Genomic DNA, 20,908 nt, shown 5'->3' on the forward strand with positions numbered 1-20,908 from the left:
GCAGACCTCATTACAGATGGTTGTGAGCCACCATGTGGTTGCCGAGAATTGAACTCATGACCTTTGGAAGAGCAGGCAATGCTCTTAACCACTGAGCCATCTCTCCAGCCCCTTTTTTTGGTTTTTCGAGACAGGGTTTCTCTGTGGTTTTGGAGCCTGTCCTGCAACTAGCTCTTGTAGACCAGGCTGGTCTCGAACTCACAGAGATCCGCCTGCCTCTGCCTCCCGAGTGCTGGGATTAAAGGTATGTGCCACCACCGCCCGGCTCCCCAAATTTAGTTTTATTGTGTGCTTATTTAACAACAGTCAACACCAAACTTCTGTGATCTCTAGTTGAGAATTTCTTCCACTGACAAACTAGCAACTGATTCTATATCAGACACTAACTAAATGTCCTATAATTGAATTCAAGTGCTGAGCTGACACTGTTTGTCCACAAGCTGAGGACTCAGTCCTCCCATGAATGTCCAGGCTCTTTTTTCAGTATTTCTTAGCTGTGGGCCTCATCCTGCTTCCTTTTGCATTCAGTGCTACAGTGTTGCACAGGATTCAGGCATACTTTGGTTTGTTTGTTTTTGTTTGAGACAAGGTCTTATATAGCTTAGCCTGGCTTCAAATTCTATGTAGTTATAGTTGACCTTGAATTTGTAGTCCTTGTGTCTCCACCTCTAACCTGTATTAGGATTACAGGTATTTATACCATCCGGCCTAGTTATATTATCAGTTTATTATAAAGGATTATTACAAAGGATACAACTGAAATGATTCATAGGATGGGACATTTGCAAGGAAACTCCCCTCTCTCTCTGGACAGGCCACCGTCCAGGAACTTCCATTGGTTCAACTACCCAGCCTTCCATATCCTGTCCCATGGAAGGTTTTTGATTTTTGTTTTGTTTTTGAGGCTTCATTACATAGGAAAGTTGAGCAAATCGTTGGTAATTGGTAATCTGCTTAACCTTCAGCCCTTTCCTCTCCTTGGAGAATCTGCATCTCAGCTCTCTAATACTGCCTTGGTCTTTCTAGGGACCAGACCCTGTCCTGAAGCTACCTATGAGCTTGCAGCCACCAGTCAACTCATTAGCATACTAAAAGCACTATCACTTTGAAGATGCCATGAATGTTAGGAGTTGTGTGCCAGGAAAGGGAATGAAGATGTATTTTGTAATGTCCTACAAGGTATATTAAGGGAAGTTCAGCTTCCATGTCCTTCTACTTGATGCCATGCCCCCTCCCATAGTGAGCATCACTTAAACGTTTCTTATATATACCAAAGGGATGGAGTATCACTCAGTTGGTAGGAGTTTTGCTAGCAATGCACAAAGCCCTGGGTTTGATCCCCAGCAAGTACTAACCAGGCATGATGGCACACCTCTAATCCTGGCATTTGGCTTGGGATAGTTGAAGCAGTAGAATCAGAAGTCTGAGGTTATCATTGTCCACATGGCAAGTTCAAAGCCAGTTTAAATATATCAGGCCTCTTTCTCTGTGTATTTCCTTTCTTCTTTTTTGGTAAACATAAAGACAGATGCACATGCTTTCTTCCATCAACAATCAGTAGGTAGCATCATAATATATATGCATGCATACCTTTCTTCCTTGTAGCTGTGTTAGTTTTGTATTCTAGAAATTTTTCCTGGTTTGAGGTTTAGGGTGGATTTTTGGTTGCTGTTTAGGTTTTTAAGTACTAGACAAAGAAGCGTCCTGCATGTATGTATATGAGAACTTTTTATTCGTATTTATTTTGTGTTTGTATATTTGGGAGCACGTATGTGGAATTCAAAAGACATCTTTTGAGAGTTGGTTCTCTTCTTCTACCATGTGAATTCTGGGGATCAAACTCAGGTTGTCAGGCTTGGTGGCAAACAAGTTTTGAGCTACTTCCCCATTCTGAATATTTTTGTTTTGAGACAGGATCTTACTGAATTGCCCACACTAGCCTTGAACTCAACTTCCTCCTGACTCAGCTTCCTAAGTAACTGGGGGTATAGAAAGTACCAACCACTACATCAGGCTCTACTGCCTTTCTTTTACATAGCTGCTAGAGACTACCATCTTTTGTGAATTAAATTTCATTGCCAACTAGGGGGAGTAACAGCATTCACAAGGCAGTCTCCATCACCAAGAGGAAAAACTTCCTTAAAATAAATCAGCATTCATTTTTGTTTGCCTGCTGGTCAGGACCACCTTCATGCTGAGCAGCTAAGTAGTTGAAACAGTACACCAACTCAGACGCCTGCCGTGTTTGCCGGTTGACCCTTTAAAACTCACCTTATCATCCAGAAAGCACTAGAGTCTCTCTTCCTTTTTTAATTATGTGTGTGTGTGTGTGCGTGCGTGTGTGCGATGATGCCAGAAGAGGGTACCAGTTCTTCTGGAGCTAAAATTAGAGGTGGTTATGAGCCTCCTCATGTGGGTGCTGGACCTGAATCGGGTCTTCTGGAAGAGGAGTAGGAATTTTTAATCAGGAGCCATCTCTCTAGCCTCTCTCTCTCTCTCTTTTTTTTTCTTTTTCTTTTTTTTCTTTTTTTTGGTACTTTTGGACTCATTTTTCACAGCTTTACTGAAGTGGAAGTGGCATGAGTGATTGAATGGCACTCCCATTTGTGGTCACTGAGTTTGCTGTCATTCTTCTGTCATTACATAGTTCTACAGATTCAAAATAAAGCTTTCCTTAAACTCTAGAAAGGTAATGGTAAATGGCCCAGTAATGATGAAAGCTTCTGATCCAGACTAAAATGGGAGATTTTTTCTCTCTCTCTCTGTGTAGTCCTGGCAGTCCTAGAATGCTCTTTGTAGACCAGGCTGGTCTTAAACTCATAGAGATGCACCTGACCGGGAGAATTTGAGTTCAAAGATAGCCTAGACTACATAGTGAGATTGTGTCTGAAGCCAAGCAGTGCTGGTAGAATGAGTCAGTGGTTAAGAGTGCTTGGTGCTCTTCTATCAGACGAAGTCAGGAGATTCTCAAATACCTGTAACTCCAGCGGATCTGACAACTCTTGTCCTCCTTGGGTGCCTGCACATAATGGATTGAGAGAGGGGAAGAGCGAGAGAGAGAGAGAGAGAGAGAGAGAGATGACAATGTTTTTTTTCCTTCTTTCCTGTCTAACTTAGATAGATCAACATGTCAAAGGCATTTGCCCTCAAGACTGACAACCCAAGTTCAGTTCCTCAAATCCACATGGTAGAAGGGGAGGCCTGACTCCTGCATGTTGTCCTCTGACTTCCTCATACAAACATACATACATGAAGTAACTGGAAGCCTTTTCTTAAGGAAAATAGGGGCTGAATGTATAGCTCACAAGAAGAACACTTGCATGTCAGGGTCCCTGGTTTCCATCACCAATATATGGGGAGGATTGGAGAATGTCAGTATGATTGCTAACTATTCCTCCCACCTTATAACAATCTAATTTTCTTTCTATATATCTTTTTTTTTTTTTTTGGTCTGTCTCTTGGTGCCTGAATGTTTAACTATGATTTGTTTACCTGAGTATGGCTCAAGTTATCACAGAACAGTCTAGGAAGGGTAGACTGTCTGCTCAGGTTTTTTTTTTTTTTTCTGTGTTCCAGTTCTTTTCAAAGGTGAAAGATGAGTCGTTTTCTTGTCTGTGGGGAGTGCATAGGTAAATGTTTCCTCTTTTGTTCTAGCTGAGCTCCTTGCCAAAAAACAACCATTGAAAACAAGTGAGGTCTACTCCGATGATGAGGAGGAGGAAGACGATGACAAGTCCAGTGAGAAATCGGACCGCTCGTCCCGAACGTCATCATCTGACGAGGAAGAAGAGTAAGCTGTGTCTGTTCTCCTCTATCAGGATAAGTGGGGTGAAAGTTTATTTCATATTAAAGGTTCCATCTTTAAGGGAAGCCAAGGCAAGAGCTTGAAGCAGAAACCAACAAGAAAATGCTGCTTATGCCTTGCTCAGTCTGGCTCTTGCCCAGCCAGCTTTCTCATAGAACCCAGGACCACCTGCCCAGGGCTGGCACTGCCCACACTAGCCTGGGCCCGTAGACATGGCCCAGACCATTCTGATTAAGACAGTCCTCTATGTCTGTGTTCCTTTTCCCAGGTTGTGTCAAATTGACAACTGAGATTAGCTGTCACAGGAGAGTTCTTGAAAAGAGAAGCTTAGTGTAGGTGTAGGGGTTGCATCTTTGGCTTGATTCAGTATCCTGAATTCTGCATTCATTTTCCTGCCTCTGGCTCCTGGCTGCATCCCCTGGACATTTTTCCCTGGGGCTGGCAGATAGGAACTGACTGCACATCACCTCAAACTGGCCTGCAGCTTCTCTGCTGGGATGAAGTGTCAGTCAGGGCTTATGGATATGCACACAAGTATAGACTGTAGTTCTTTTCCGGTCCTCTGTTGCGTCTGCTAAGTTGATCGCGTTGAATAAGTATTAAGAATTTGATGTCTGTCTTTCTGATGGTTTTACAGTGAGTACTAACTATTCTTTGTTTCTCACAGGAAAGAAGAAATCCCTCCAAAGTCACAGCCAGTCTCCTTACCTGAGGAATTGAATCGAGTTCGGTTATCAAGGCATAAGCTAGAACGCTGGTGTCACATGCCCTTCTTTGCTAAAACTGTCACAGGCTGTTTTGTGCGGATTGGCATCGGAAACCATAATAGCAAGCCAGTTTACCGGGTTGGTATTCTTCCCTGGACAATTGTGCATATTTTAAATATAATGATTGTCTACTGGGAGTGGGAGCTTCTGAACAAATCTGTTATTCTTATGCCACCATTTGACTGTATTAGTCAGCTTCCCTTATAACTAGAAAAAGTAGCCCACGCACTTGGGAGGCTGGTTTGAAGATTGCTGTGAGTTTGAAGCCAGCCTAGGCTACAGAGGGAGACCCTGTCTCTAGAACAGAAATGGCGAGGTATGGTAGCATAGGCCTATAATCCTAGCACTTGAGAGACAGAGGCAAGAGAATTTCCACAAGCCAGTCTAGTCTGCAGAGGAAATTCTAGTTCTACCAGTGCTATTAAGATCCTGAGGGAGGGGGGCTAGAGAGATGGCTCAGAGGTTAAGAGCACTGACTGGTCTTCCAGACATCCTGAGTTCAATTCCCAGCAACCACATGGTGGCTCACAGCCGTCTGTAATGACATCTGGTGCCCTCTTCTGGCCAGCAAGCATGCAGACAGACAGAACACTGTATACATAATAAATAAATCTATATTTATTTATTTATTTATTTATTTATTTATTTATTATGTATACGATATTCTGTCTGTATGCCTGAAAGCCAGAAGAGGGCGCCAGACCTCTTTACAGATGGTTGTGAGCCACCATGTGGTTGCTGGGAATTGAACTCAGGACCTTTGGAAGAGCAGGCAGTGCTCTTAACCACTGAGCCATCTCTCCAGCCCCATAATAAATAAATCTTTAAAAAAAAAAAATCCTGAGGGAGGATAGACAGTAGTACTGCACACCTTTTATCCCAGCACTTGGGAGGCAGAGGCAGGCAGATCTCTGAGTTCAAGGACAGCCAGGTCTACAGAGTGAGTTCCAGAGCAGCCAGAGCTACACGGAGAAACCTTGTCTCAAAAACAACAACAATAACACAAAAAGAAGTCAGCAGAACCTTCCAGTGGTTTATACCACCTCCCAGTATTGCAAACCCAAAGTAAGACTTCAGCACATGGGCCTTTGGGGCACACTTAGGATCCAGACTAGCAGAAGAAAAACTGGATGGTAGGCAGGCAGCTCATACTACAGTGAGAATCATTCACAGTTAACTGAAAGGGTGCTTGGGAGCCCCAGAACTGGCTGCTTGAATTCAGAATCATTTTATCTTCCCCTTTCAGCATGAAAGGGGGAAGGACACTCATGACATTGTTATTCAGACTTATATAGAAGTTTTGTTCATTTGAGAAATAAGTGAATGAAATTTTCTCTATATGCAAAGTTGCCAAGTCACCTCTAGACCTAGGGAAAAGAAATAAGGTAACTCCAGTTCTCCTGGTTCTTGTGTGTCCCAGCACTGTAGCTGTGGTTTGGATGCTAGAACCGAGGTGTTTTCTTTTTCTTATTTATTTTTTAGACTGGGTCTTACTACATTGTCCACACTGACCTTGAAGTCTACTCACACATACTCACACACACACACACACACACACCAAAAATAGCGTGTCTCTGTGTAACTCTAGCTGTCCTATAGCTTGCTCTGTAGACCAGACTGGCCTCTAACTCAAGAGATCTGCCTGCCTCTGCCTCCCAAGTGCTGGACTAAAGGTATGGGTCACCACTGCCCAGCAAACTGGCACCCTACCCCAACCCCATCCCCATCTCCTTCCCCTTACCCCTGGAGACAAGGGTCTCACTTACGGATTGTTGGAATTGAAGGCACGTACAACCATGTTTGGCTTTGAACTTGTGATCCTCTGACCTCAGCCTCCCAAGTTGGGACCCCAATGCTGGTCCCATTTGATTGCTCTGTTTGGTTTTGATTGTTTTGTTTTCAGTTGTCTAGTTTTAGTGTGGTTCTCTCCTTGTATAAGTACTAGTACCCATGAAACTCACCTCCATGCTCTTCTCATTGAATGATAGAAATATCCAGTAAGCCAGACATGTCAGCACATGCCCATAGTATTCGCATTCAGAGACTAAGGCAAAAGAACAAACTTAGTGAGTTTCAGACCACCTTGGGCTACATAGTGAGCTCAAGGGCGGCCAAAACTACATTCAAGACGGTGTCTCAATTTAAAAAAAAAAAAAAAAAATTCCTGCCGACTATGCCAAAAAAAGAAAAAGAAAAAAAATTTTTTTTTTCTTATCTCAAGAACTAGGTGCTCAGGCTGGGGACACAGCTTATTAGGTGAAGTGCTTCTGCATAAGCAGGGGGACTTGCATTCAGGTCCCCAGCACCCATACAAAAGCATGTTTTGGCAGTACACATATGTAACCTGTGCTGAGGGCCAAAGACAGGCAGGTTCCAGGGGCTCACTGGCCAGTCCAACTGGAGCTCCAGTCTCCCTGTTCAGTGAAAGACCTTCTCTCAAAAAATAAAGCAGAAAATGACAGGACACCTGGCTTTCTTGTCTCCACATGAACACAAACACATACAAATTTTAAAATCTTTAAAAAAAATTACTTGGCTGGGCTGGTGGCGCATACCTTTAATCCCAGCACTCAGAGGCACAGACATGTGGATCTTTGTGAGTTTGAGAGCAGCAATGGTCTACAAAGCAAGTTCCAGGACAGCCAGGGCTGTTATACAGAATTCCTGTCTTGAAAAACAAAAAACAAGCAAAAAATTATTATTACTGTGTGTGAGGTGTATGTTGGGGATGAATCCTATGTAGAATCCCAAGGACTATCTCGGAGTTGGTTCTCTTCTTTCACGGTTACGTGCAGTTCAGGGAGGTTGTCAGGCTTGCATCATCGAGTAGCATGTTCTGCTTTGTCTGTCCGTCTGTCTGTCACTCTATTGCTGTTATAAGTGCCATGGTGCATGTGTAGAAGTCTGAAGGAAACTTTAAGAAGCCAGATCTTTCTTTTTACCTTGTTTTGAGGTGTTGTCTCTTGTTTCTTACCCTGTGTACTCTAGGAGGGCAGCTGGCTCTGAGCTTCCCGGTAAGTCTTTGTCTCTGCTGTCTTCTCCACATGGAAGCTCTGCGATTTCATATGTGCTCCACCACATCTGCATTCTTTGGGGGTATGGGATGAAGTGAGACAGGGTTTCTCTGTGTATCCCTGGCTGTCCTGGAACTTGCTCTGTAGACCAGGTTGGTCTCAAACTCAGAGACCCACCTGCCTTTGCCTCCCAGATGCTGGGATTAAAGGTGTGTGTCCCCAGCCCAGCTCACTTCTGGCCTAATATATAGGTTCTAGATAGCAAATTTGGGATATCACGCCTTTGCACTTAACTGTTTTGCCTTTTGATCCATCTCCCTAGCTCAAACTTCTCTCTCTCTCTCTCTCTCTCTCTCTCTCTTTGTTTTGTTCTGTTTTTTCGAGACAGGGTTTCTCTGTGTAGCCCTGGCTATCCAGGAACTCACTTTATAGACCAGGCACTGACCTCAAACTCCAAGATCTGCTTGCCTCTGCCTTTCCACTGCTAGGAATAAAGGTGTGCTCCACTACTGCCTAGGCCAAACTCCAAACTTTCTTACACACATACACACACACCATAAGTAAGAGCCAGGTGTAGTCCAGTGCTAGAAACCTGGACTGAGTGCTTGGGAACAGAGCCAGGAGATTTGAGCCTGGAGTTCAAGAGCAGCCTGGCCAACATAGTGAAACCCTGTCTCATTTGAAAAAGACAAAAGAAAGGCAAGGAGGGGGCTTTGGGAGTGGCTTAGTGAATGAAGGCATTTGTCACCAGACCTAATAGCCTGAGCTCAATCCCCAGAACCCACATGGTGGAAAGAGAGAAGCCACTGTGGGTTGTCATCTGAACTCCACATATGTCTTGGCAGTAACATTCATTTAGCCAGGATGGGGTAGGGTGAAATGGTTCAGTTCATAAAGGCACAATCAAACCTGACAGTTGACTTTATTCCCTGGAACCAACAGTAAAACAGAACTGAAATTCACAAGGTATCTTGTTGCCTCCACAACGTGGCACATATATGCCTGCATGTAAGCACATGCACAGAATAAATGAAAGTAAATTTTGTTTTTTAAGGATGGGATGCTGGGAATGACGGTCCCTTACCTAGCATGTTCAACACTCAGCAACAATGAAAAAGCAAAAGGACTGACCTTTGATGTTTCTGTACTGGGCCCCTCCGGACTAATTGCCTTTTTTCTTGCACCTTGCTTGCCCTAAGCATAGGCTTAGTGGCCTGAGCCATCTGCATTCTCAGCATGAGAAAGGTCCCTGTGGGCTCCTCTTTCACAGCTCTGCAGTCTCTGGGTGGAGACAAAAAAGTGATGTGGAAAGCTCTGGAAGAGGCTTTTTACTGGTATCTGTTCTTTTTCTTAGGTGGCTGAGATTACGGGTGTTGTGGAAACTGCCAAAGTTTACCAGCTGGGTGGTACCAGAACAAACAAAGGGCTGCAGCTACGGTAAGAGGCGCTTCCTGAGCTAGGCATGAAGACACACCCCTATCTATAATCCTAGCACAGTGGCAGAAACAGGATGATGACTGCAAGTTCAAGGCCAGCCTGGCTTACATGGTGAATGCCAGGCCACCTAGAGTCACCTAATGAAATAGGTCCTCCCTCTTCATCCTCCTCACCCTGTAGAAGGAGCTATGGGCGCCATTTGTAGTGAGGAGGCGAGCAGGCCTGCTTTTCTTCCCACCCGGCTCTGTATGGCTAGCTTTACACCCGAAATAACAACACACAAATTGTATTCTTTTTTTTTTTTAAAAGATTTATTTATTTATTGTGTATACAGTATTCTGCCTACATTCATGCTTGCAGGCCAGAAGAGGGTACCAGATCTCATTACAGATGGTTGTGAGCCACCGTGTGGTTGCTGGGAATTGAACTCAGGACCTTTAGATGAGTAGGCAATGCTCTTAACCACTGAGCCATCTCTCCAGCACCCAAATTGTATTCTTTTAAAAACTGCCTGGCCCATTAGCTCTAGCCTCTTACTGGCTAACTCTCACATCTTGATTAACCCATTTCTATTAATGTGTGTAGAACCACGAGGTGGTGGCTTACCGGTAAAGCCTACATCCGTCTGGGGTCGAAGAATCATGGCGACAGCCTCACTGCCTTCTACCCAGCATCCTGTTCTGTTTACTCCACCTACCTAACTTTCTGTCCTATTAAAGGGCCAAGGCAGTTTCTTTATTAACCAATGAAAGTAACACATAGACAGATGACCCTCCTCCATCATCACCCCTCTTCCCTTTCTTTCTTGTGACAAGGTTTTGCTGTATAACCCAAGCTGGACACGAACTCATAATCCTGCCTCAGCTTTCCAAGGCTTGGGATAATGGTGTGTGCCACCACACCCAGGCATAAGAGGTCCTTCTGTGGCAGTGTTAGCTCCCTCTGCAGATGGACTGCTTCTTGGGCTGTTGTTGCCTCCAATATGGTGTTTGTAGCATTGGGCACTAACTGTGGTCTCCACAATACACAGAGGAAAGCTTGGGTCTGTGTTTCCTGGAGAGAAGTTACTGTCTCCTGGAAGGGAGGAAGGCTGCAATATGTTGGGGTGTACGTAAGGACAGTAACCAGGTCTGTAAAACCCTCCTGCCAGAGGCAGAGACATTTTCTGTGTGGCTTGTTTCCTTCTGATCCTGGCTTTCTTAACTAGCCTCACCTCTGACAAGTAAGGTCAGCTTTCCAGACTAATTTTCTTCTTCGGGGAACTGGAATGTCATCTACTCAGCACATAATGAATTTCTGTCGTACCTGATCCTGTCCTTGACTTTAAGAAAAGGGAGACGACAAACACACAAGTCCGCGCCCCTTCCCTCACGAACCCTAAGAATTCTAAAGACTCCCTGTCAGAAGGTATAAAAAGTTTGCCAGGATCATGTAGCAGATAGCAAGTAACAGATATGGCTGTCCCCTTGCCCAGTTCCTGTCACCACAGTCTTTCCATTCCCTCCTAAATCCTCACCCCTCATCCCCCCCTACTTTGTTTAAGCAGAGTTTGGGGGCTGGCAAGATGGATCAGAGAATAATGGTACTTGCTGCAAAGATGGTGACCAGAGTTCAGTCCTAGGAACCCACGTGGAAGGAGGGAACTGACTCTTGCAAGTTGTCCTCTGTGATACTTGCAATTGTAGGCATGTTCACATACAGAGAGATTTAATATTTTTGTTTTAGTAAGAACTGGTTGAGGGGCTGGAGAGAAAGGCTCAGTTATTAAGAGTCCTTGCTGGTCTTTTAGAGAGTTGCATTCAGTTTCCAGCACCCTCATGGTGGCTCATAACCACCTACAACTCCTTCTGGCCTCCCAGGCACACACATAGATACTTGTGGACATATACATTTTTTTAAATCTTTTTTCTTTTTTAAAAAAAGAAATAAATCCCCGACGGGGAGCCAAAAAAAAAAAAAAGAAGAAGAAGAAGAAGAAGAAATAAAAAAGAGCTGGTTGGGCCAGTGTCCAGAGAAATCTCTTAAGAGGATGGCATTGAGTCCCCAAACTTTGCCAAGCACTGGTCAGTAGAAACACTTTTCTTCAGTTCATCCCAGAATCTGTGCAGAGTGCATACTGATACTGATGGGCTCTGGGGGGCTTTATGATAAATAGACTTCTGAAGTACTTGCCAGGCGTCCTCGGTTTCCACTGTTAGTTTTGTAAGCTCAGTCCTGGTTACCCATTGAAACGACCCCTGGGAGTTGGTGTTGTGCCTGGGCTTAGTAGTTAGGTCTGGTTGTTTTAGTGGTACAGCTTTATCTCTCCTTGGTAATTCAGAGACCCACAGACACAAGCAGTATACACAGTCTGTTAGGGTTGCTTGTCTGGTTATCAACGTGCACATTCTCGGAGATGCTGTCTCTCTTTTATGTAGGCATGGCAGTGACCAACGAGTGTTTCGCCTAGAGTTTGTGTCAAACCAGGAATTCACGGAAAGTGAATTCATGAAGTGGAAAGAAGCGGTAAGTAGCTAGGCTGCCAGCAGCTGTTTGTGGACATGTTCTTTCCTAAATCCCTTAATTGACAACTTTTTTTTTTAAATCACATGTTGGTCCAGATGTTTTCGGCTGGCATGCAGTTGCCTACTCTAGATGAAATCAATAAAAAGGAATTATCTATTAAAGATGCTCTCAATTATAAATTTAATGATCAGGACATTGAGGAGGTAAGAAACCTGAATCCCAGGGCCTGGGTTCTTTAAGAATCATTTTGGAGAAGGTCAGGCTTGCCTTGACATTTTCTGTGATATGTGAAATTAATTAAAGGGATGCTTAATATTGCTATCTTGTTATTTATGCTTCATCCGGCCTTCCCTGTACATTCTCATCTACAGTGAAACCACATAGACTCAAGTCTATGAGGATGTGTATTCTCCTAGGCTTTTTCTTCTAGACTTTTCTTTCTCCAAAACATTTCAGTAAAATTCCTGGATCTCTGTTCTCTTGGACAGTGGCTAGCCTTACAATACCAGGTCTTTGTGCTGCTGCTGCTGCTGCTGCTGCTGCTGTATATTGATGCATGCTCCTTCATACTGTCCCAGAAGAATCTCCGTGACCCTGGAAACAGACAGTATCCCTTGGAATGAGTTTGCTCACCCTCTGGGACATGACACTGCTATATATAGGATTAGCAGTTCCCCTTTAACTATCAGCTTACCTTCCAAATGGGCTCCCCTAGCCCGTCTACAAAAGTAGTTTAGGAATGCCTCACTGCTGGTGTCTCCTCTCTGGTACAGATTGTAAAAGAGAAAGAAAGGTTCAGAAAAGCTCCACCAAACTATGCTATGAAGAAGACTCAGCTGCTAAAGGAAAAGGTAGGACCTATCTTGTTAAGATGAAAAGTCAGACTCGTGTCCATTCTCTGATGCCAAGTTAGTGAGCAGGATGGGGAGAACGTGCTGGGCTCTGCATTCCTCCCCCCAGCAGCTTTCCTTCCTGTAAGTGCAGTTGATCTTGTCTTTCCATTTTCCTTATTTCCGATGTCTTTGCTTTGTTTTACTATGAACGTTACTATGACAGGTGGTTTACCAATGAACGTCACTATGACAGGTGGTTTTCCATTCCATCCATCAAGATAGGATGGACCTAGTTATGGAAGTTTAACTATGTGGGCAGACGATAGTCTAAGGTTAATTAATGTTGCATCATTACTATCTAGGCCCAGTAACTAATGTAAAAAAAGACACTTTTTTTGTCAAGTACTTTTTTTTACTATTTCTTCACCTTTCTTGTCATTGGTTCATCATGTGACGTGCCTTACCTGGGCTGTATGAAATATGTAATTAGAGAGCCAAAAGCTCACCTGTCTCTGTGTGTACAGGCCATGGCTGAGGACCTGGGAGATCAGGACAAGGCCAAACAAATCCAAGACCAGCTAAATGAGCTGGAGGAGCGGGCAGAAGCCCTGGACCGCCAGCGGACCAAGAACATATCTGCTATTAGGTGTGTCAGTGCGCCTGTTTTGGGAAGGACCCTATCCTTGGTCGGCCTGTAGCCTTGTCCGTTCCATGCTTCACACACCCCACAGGTTTCTGGGGTGCCGAGGTTCCAAGCTGCCCTAGCCCTCTCACAGCCCACTGACTGACCCCTCTTACTTTGTAGCTATATCAACCAGCGGAATCGGGAGTGGAACATTGTGGAGTCTGAGAAGGCTCTAGTGGTGAGTTTTAAACTTCACATGGATTACTAAAAAACTCTAGGAAAATGGTAGGCGGTCCAGCATGATGGCACACACCTGTAATACCAGCACTTGGGAGATAGCACTAGGAGGGTCAGTAGTTCAAGGCCAGCCTCAGCTGCATTACTGTCCAAGGCCAGTCTGGGTTATATAAGACTCTGTTTCAAAAGAATGAAATGAAGACTAGTGAGATGGCTTAGCAGATAAAAATGCTTGCCATGCAAGCTTGGTGTCCTGGATTCAAGCCCTAGAATCCACATAGAGGTGGAAGGGGAAAACCAACTCTACAAACTTATCCTTTGACCTCCACACATACAATCATGGCAGGCATGTGTCTCCCCACAGATAACAAAATAATTTAGGTTAAAAATAAAATTTTTGTATATTATTTTTTATATTTTTGTTTATTATTCATGCATGGATTTAAATTATTGAAATGACATATACTTTTAGCGTGAGTTCACTCTCTGCTTCATACCTGCTCAGAACATTTTAACGTGATACAGAGTAACGGTTTTCTGGCCTGTTCTGCCTTTACATTTGTTTTTATCTTTGAGGTTGTTGCTCCCATATCTATTCTGTTGGGGGGGGGGTGTTTGGTTCCTACTTCTATGTCTATTTTGTTAGGTGGGTGAGTGGGGTTGATTGTTGCTCCTGCATCTGTTCTGTTGGAGCATGTTTGGTTCTTGTGCTGGTATCTATTCTGTTGGGGAAGGTTTGGTTCTTGCTCCTGTATCTCTTTTTGTAGGGAGAGGTTTTTGTTCTTGGGCATGTATCTATTGGAGGGGGGTGGGGGCGTTGTTATCCCTGTATCTGTTTTGTTGGTGGCAGGTTTGGTTCTTGCTCCTGTACCTGTTCTATTGGGGGTTGGTTGTTGTTCCAGCATCTATTCTGTTGGGGGTTGTTTGTTTTTGTTCTTGTTCTGCAGTGTGCAGCCTTGAACCTTGTGTGCTAGACAAGTGCTTTATCACTGAAAAGGACAGGCAGCTTTTGAATTTTTTCCTAGTTCCTTGCAAAGATGTTATTTATGTGTAAGCTCAGGACAAATGAGAGGAGGGGGAGAAGCTCTAATGCATATTTTCTGTTTTAGGCTGAAAGTCACAACATGAAAAACCAGCAGATGGACCCCTTTACGAGGCGGCAGTGCAAGCCCACCATCGTGTCCAATGTGAGTGCCCAAAGAGAACGTTTTTAGTTGGGACCTAGATTCTAGGACATAAAATGAATTCCATTAGGAAATTAATAAAGAAGTTAAAAATAATGTTTTTCTAGCTGGGATTTGCTTGCCTTGAACTTGGGTCTGGATTCTTCCTTTTTTATCTTGCTATAGGACAAACAGGTAGTGAAAACCTAGGAGTTAACCCTGTGTATCAGGGTGTGTTTTCAGTACAGCAGATGTTAGTATGATCCATAATGCGTGGGACTAAAAACATCTCAGAGCTTGGGCATATTTAAACTTGGAACTATTAGCAGTGTATATAAAGATATCTTGAGGCTAAGCCCCAGATCTACAGAAGAAATGCATTTGTTTTGAATGTGTGAATATTTCACCTGTGTAGCATTTACTCATACCTTTATTAGATATTGAAGCATTATGAACTTTGGGTTAGCAGACACAGGGGTATACACAGCCTGTGTATGCTAGCATGGGGGCCTGGACAGGCTGTTTTGTAGGTTTTCATTGTGCTTTTCTGCTGCTGACTTGAGGGAAACGACTGAGCTGCTGGTGGATACCCATTAGTACTTAAAATGTTAATGGAGTAAGGGGGAAAGAATTGGGCGTGGGACTTGGAATGTTAAGTTCTCTTTAAAATAATCTATGTATTTTCTCTTCTAGTCTAGAGACCCAGCTGTTCAGGCTGCCATTTTGGCCCAACTAAATGCAAAATACGGTTCAGGAGTATTGCCAGATGCTCCAAAGGAAATGAGCAAGGCAAGTAGAAGCTGTGGGGCTGGGCTGCTGGCTAGGACCTCAGAGACCACCTAGCCTTGTATCGTCCTGATGTTTGTATAGGGAGGACTGTGCGTTGTGCTTGCAGTTCTTTCTTCAGGTGTGCACGAATGAAGGCTCTGTACTGAATTGTGATCGATTCTAAACCACTGCTTAATGAGACCTTGACTGCCCAGGCCACTGACTTCTAGACTCTGCAGCACATTTTCTCTCACAGAAAACAGTGTGTCTTGTGTATCTTATAGGATAATTAGAAGAAACGAGGGGCAAGTAAGGATCAGGCATTTGTAAGATAAAGGCAGAAATGGTAACCCAGGAGAGGCTCCTTTAGTTGTTTTTCTTTTCTCTGAAGCAGTCTTACTGTGGCCTTGGCTGGGCTGAGCTTGCAGACCCTCTGCCTCTGCCTCTTCCAAGTGCTGAGATTACAGATGTGGTGGTGCATGCCTGTAATCTGAGTACTCAGGAGGTGAAGGAACCCTTGTTCTTGATCAGGAGTTCAAGAGTTTGAAGGCCAGCCTGAGTTCATGAGACCTGTTTCAAAGAAAGGAAATAAATAGGAGCTGGGGTATGGCTCAGCTGGCAGAGTGCTCGCCTAGTGCAGCATACCAGCATTTCCTGAAACTGGGTGGCTCCTGTTCCTTATGCCTCCCTGCGGGGGTGAGGCTGATGCATCAGAATGAAGCAAGTAGTTTTCAATTTCAGATGTTTCCTGACTAACCTCATGAATGCCATGAATCTTGGGTTAGAAGGGGGCCTATTATCTTAAGCCTACCCTTTCCATTCATATGCCACAGACAAGTCTGCCTTCTCCTTTGCACATTGAAGCCTAGAAAGGCTCCAAAAGAGAAGGCCCTTTGTTCATGGCCTCTCCTGGTCTCCCTAAGAGAAACAGTCTGAAAGGAGCCCTAGAGCTACGTTGGAGAGGGTGTGCCTGGCAAGCTCAAGGGACTGGGTTCCATTCACCAGTGCCACACAGAAAGTAAAATATGTAGATATGTGAATATATATATAGTTTGGTTTGTTTTGGTTTTTAAGAAAAAAAAATATCAAGGGGGGAGCTAGTGAGATGGCTTTGTTGGTACAAAAGTGTGAAGACTTGAGTTCGATCCCAGAACCTATGTAAAAATGCCTAACAATGACTTACATCTGTCATCACGGTGCCAAGGAGGCAGAGGGGATTCCTGGACCTGCTGGACACTGGCCTAGTCTAATTGGTGAGCTCAAGGCCAATGGGAGATCCTGTCTGAAGGAGAAAATAGCATTTCTGAAGATCGCACACAAATTCATTGTCCACATGTGTGTTACACACGTGTGTACATTAAAAAAGATGGGAGAGCTTTTTTTAATATTTATTTATTATGTATACAATGTTCTGTGTATGCCTGCAGGCCAGAAGAGGGCACCAGACCTCATTACAGATGGTTGTGAGCCACCATGTGGTTGCTGGGAATTGAACTCAGGACCTTTGGAAGAGCAAGCAATGCTTTTAACTGCTGAGCCATCTCTCCAGCCCTGATGGGAGAGCTTATTATAAAAAGCATATGATCTTGAGCAAGAGCGTTGACCATCATTGACTGCTGTTTCTCTAAATCTTTTTATATTTTATTTATTTTATGTGTATGAATGTTTTACCTCTATTTATGTATGTCTATCACATGATGTGCCTGGTGTCCATAGAGGTCAGAAGAAGGCATCTGAACCCCTGGAACTGGAGTTATGTATGGGTGTGACCTTTGATGTGGGTGCTGGGCACTCAGTCCAGGTCCTCTGAAAGTGCTCTTAACCCCTGAGGCAAGGAAGCCTTCTAGCCTCTCTGTTTGCATATATATTTTATAACATAAATGTTTCCTTTTCTCATTGCAGGGTCAGGGAAAGGATAAAGATTTGAATTCTAAGTCAGCCAGTGACCTCTCAGAAGACTTGTTCAAAGTCCATGATTTTGATGTGAAGATTGACTTACAGGTTCCGAGCTCAGGTGTGTGTGTGTGTTGGGACTTGGAAGGGGTACTGAGGACCAGATAGATTTGTGGGTCTCTCAGCTTGAAGTTTTGACTATGGGGAAGAAAAGGAGGTGCCTGCTTTTCATGATCCATAGAGCCAACGTCAGATATGCCACAGATCCTTCTTGGGAGAGCAGGTTCCAGTCAACAAGGCTACCTGAAAGAGGGAAGCCAAGATCAGAATGTCTGTATAGATCCTTAGTTTGCCAATTTGTTCTTTCCCAGAGTCCAAAGCTTTGGCCATCACCTCTAAGGCCCCACCAGCCAAGGATGGAGCTCCAAGGAGATCTCTGAACTTAGAAGACTACAAAAAACGACGGGGGCTTATTTGAGCACTCCCAGCCTGCTGCTTCCAACCCTGCATGCCCCATCAGGGTCTGACTTTCCTCTTTTCTCTAGTTTGCCCTCTTTGGGCTGGAGCAGCAGTGGAACTGGGAAGAGACTCTAAACTGCCAGTCATTGTAATATAAACCATTTGCTGTATAGACCACCCTTGTCTGCACCATCTCCCATCAGCCCTCCCCCCCTCATCCCACCCAAGGTGGTTTTGTTCCCCGTCTTTAGATTTTAGATTTGTGTTTGCCCTCCCCACTGGCTTTTGGTTTTTAACTAGCACAGTTTGGCCACTCTGCACGTTCAGTATTACCGTGGAGCTGGGGTTCTTGTAGAGCCCCTGGTGGCAACAGTGGCAGCATTTCCGTGTCCTCTTCAGACTGCCTTGGGCCTGACCCTTGAACATGGCATCTAACCCCTGCAGAGAGAGTGGGGACTGAGCATCTGTCGTCCTCTTTCCTCTCTTCATCTTTCCCTTCTTCCTGTGCCCATGGAAGAGGGATTTTCGAAAACAGTTTAGTTTCCAAAAAAATGTACATTTATGGGGAGGGAGGGGTCTAATTTGAGAATGTGTGTGTGGGTGCGTGTGTGGGTGCGTGTGTGTGGGTGCAGTGTGTGTGGATTTTTATCATTTTGTAAAACGCAGTACTCTTTGTATCAGTCTGTCATGGGTCTATAGCTGTTTCAGATTTTTTTTTCTTTTGAGCTGTACTTGAGCATCTGAAACTGCAAGAAAGAAACTGATTAAATGTGATTCTTACTAAACAGGCCTGACTGCTGTAGCTATGTAACTTCTCCCCTCTTCCCCAGCACTGCCCTACCCCACAGGAAACACCCATCTAGTCCCTTTGCCCCATAGGCTCTGTCCAGGTAGGTGGGCAAGAAACTCATGGCAGGTCCCAGGGAGGTTAGCCAAAGAGTCTTGCACATTTCACAGGCACAGCTGTAACTTCTTGATTGACTGTAGTGGGTCCCGTCCCCTCCCAGTGTACCTACCTGTCTTCTCCTAGTTGACTCTATTTGATGTCTGGCAAGAATAACACTTTGTTTTGTTTTGTTTTTAAAGAAATAATTCAACATGAATGTGGAGAGCAAACACAAAAAGATGTAGGTTTCAAATGCTACCAGCATGCGCATTGGTGCGTGCGTGCCCGTGTGTGTCTGTGTGTGTGTGCATATATGTGTGGTAAGCATATATATATATATTGTGCAGCTAGGGTGAAGCCAGCAAAGAGGTATGTGTGTCGTTATGAAATGTTTGGAAAGAGATAAGCTAACTGCTTGATAATCATTCTCAGGTGTAAAGCTCCAACTGTAAATAAAAGTGGCATTTAACAAATCTTTTCAGAACAAAGTACAGCTGATGATACCCTCCAGCCTAGGCTAAAGAGACAGCTGAGAGCTGTGATCCACACAGTGAGGACTGAGCTCTGCTCTGCTTCACTCGGCTCCTGCATAAGGAAGGGATGATGGGAAATCATGGTATTTAGTATTTAAGCAAAAATGGACTTAATAGTTCTGATGGTTGAGTAAAGCCTCGGTGTTGCTTTATCTTAGTTTACATTTTTACTTCTTTAAAAAGCAGCAGCAGATGGTTTTGAAGAAGTGTGACTGTAGAATCAGCCATGTGGCTGTGCCCCAGCTGGTGTAGCTGTGGCACAGAGCTGGGTAGAGGATCGCAATGGATTCCTTGCAATCATACGTACTTGAAGAGTCCATCGGCTGACGCTCTTTACAGACCGTGGTGTAAATGTGGGATCGCAGATCTGACCTCCACCTGCACTCTAGCGGTCAGACTTGGACTTTTTCTTCTTATTTAAAGGACATACAACCATAGAATCCGTACACTCTGTGGAGTCGTCCTGGCCCACATGTAGATCTGTATCTAGTGTCATTTGGATTTGGACAAGTGTCGATGACATTATGACTGTGTAATAAAATTTTTATTAAAACTGCCACACACTGTAGCCCCTTTGCCACAACCCGCCTGCAGCTGCTGAAACCCTCGTTCTGAGATGCCAGAGCACAGGGCAGGGAGAAAAGCCCACCAGAGAAGATTGAAAGGTAACCGTCTGGTGATTTCCAGTCAACAACACTGAGCATCCCCCTGCAGGCTCAGCCGAGGTGGGGGACCTCTGAGCAGCCGGGCTTCCCGCTGGGTCGGTCTTCTGCTGTTGGATAGCATCAGCAGCCTGTCCACCACCCCAACTTCGCTTCAGTATTGAAGGATGTAGCACCCAAAGCTGTTGTCTACATTTTCCTCAGCTCTGGGAAGTAACAGTATCCAGATGCCTAGGTCATGCTGTCTGTAGAACTGGTGTCTGATTTCTGGCAGGGGCAGAGGAAGTCTTATTTTTCTGTGAAGTCTTGACTTGTCACTCAAACTAAAGATATTTCTAAATAAACAATGGCATTTTAACAAGGGATCAGGTTTAGTACAAGATTTGCATCCCAAGTGGTACCCTTAAAGTCCTGTGTAGAAGTCCCAAAGAACTTTTTTTCTTTTGTTTTGTTTTGTTTTTCGAGACAGGGTTTCTCTGTAGCTTTAGAGCCTGTCCTGGAACTAGCTCTTGTAGACCAGGCTGGCCTCGAACTCACAGAGATCCGCCTGCCTCTGCCTCCCAAGTGCTGGGATTAAAGGTGTGCACCACGAGAACTTTCTTTCCATCCCACTTAAGGTTCTGCATTCACAGAATCAAAGGGGCTGCCCCCAGCTCTTTGTTTGGTTTTAGTTTTGGTCTTTGAGATAGGGGTTCTCTGTGTAGCCCAGGCTGTCCTGGAACTCGATCTGTAGACCAGGCTAACCTCAAATTTAGAGGTCCACGTGCTCTGCCTCCGGAGTGAGTGCTGGGATTAAAGTGTGTGCCACCACTGCCAGGCTGTCTTCTACTCTTTTTTTTTTTAATCTATTTATTTATTATGTATACAATATTCTGTCTGTGTGTATGTCTGCAGGCCAGAAGAGGGCACCAGACCTCATTCCAGATGGTTGTGAGCCACCGTGTGGTTGCTGGGAATTGAACTCAGGACCTTTGGAAGAGCAGGCAATGCTCTTAACCACTGAGCCATCTCTCCAGCCCCTGTCTTCTACTCTTAAGCAACATCCTCATAATGGTAGTTCCCTGTCCCAGCCTGAGTCCCAGCGTGATGTCACTGAGCAAGTAGATGCCCAATGTGCTGCTTAAACCTAGCTAGAACCTGGTGCTCACAGTTTTCTTATGACCTAGGCACAGATCCTTGTGTGGAGCAGGCGGCCAGGGACTAAGTATCGCTGATTTGCCGCAGTCCTGCCCTACCCGGTGAGATCCGCGAGAGCTTCCCATAGTGCTGAGGCTGCACCATTCTTTACACTGTGTTGGCTAAGCAGCAAAGACCTGCAGTC

At 44.6% G+C, this 20,908-nt stretch overlaps 1 protein-coding gene across 1 annotated transcript in view; it reads left to right on the forward strand.

The window, feature by feature from the left end:
- Rtf1 (RTF1 homolog, Paf1/RNA polymerase II complex component) overlaps positions 1-19,484 on the forward strand; it is a 62,976-nt gene extending 43,492 nt beyond the window's left edge. The window contains exons 7-18 of the mRNA XM_041678928.1: positions 3,655-3,790; positions 4,473-4,650; positions 8,941-9,023; positions 11,441-11,528; positions 11,624-11,731; positions 12,302-12,379; positions 12,886-13,007; positions 13,167-13,224; positions 14,333-14,410; positions 15,080-15,175; positions 17,057-17,168; positions 17,419-19,484. Of these exons, the coding sequence (XP_041534862.1) occupies positions 3,655-3,790; positions 4,473-4,650; positions 8,941-9,023; positions 11,441-11,528; positions 11,624-11,731; positions 12,302-12,379; positions 12,886-13,007; positions 13,167-13,224; positions 14,333-14,410; positions 15,080-15,175; positions 17,057-17,168; positions 17,419-17,525 (1,244 nt within the window). The 3' untranslated portion in view covers positions 17,526-19,484. The remainder of the gene's footprint in view (positions 1-3,654; positions 3,791-4,472; positions 4,651-8,940; positions 9,024-11,440; positions 11,529-11,623; positions 11,732-12,301; positions 12,380-12,885; positions 13,008-13,166; positions 13,225-14,332; positions 14,411-15,079; positions 15,176-17,056; positions 17,169-17,418) is intronic.
- The last annotated feature ends 1,424 nt before the right edge of the window (positions 19,485-20,908 follow it).

This window comes from Microtus oregoni, unplaced genomic scaffold, assembly GCF_018167655.1.
Source record: "Microtus oregoni isolate MIOR12 unplaced genomic scaffold, Mior012 000031F_ref0000149, whole genome shotgun sequence".
In the NCBI taxonomy this organism is placed as follows: domain Eukaryota; kingdom Metazoa; phylum Chordata; class Mammalia; order Rodentia; family Cricetidae; genus Microtus; species Microtus oregoni.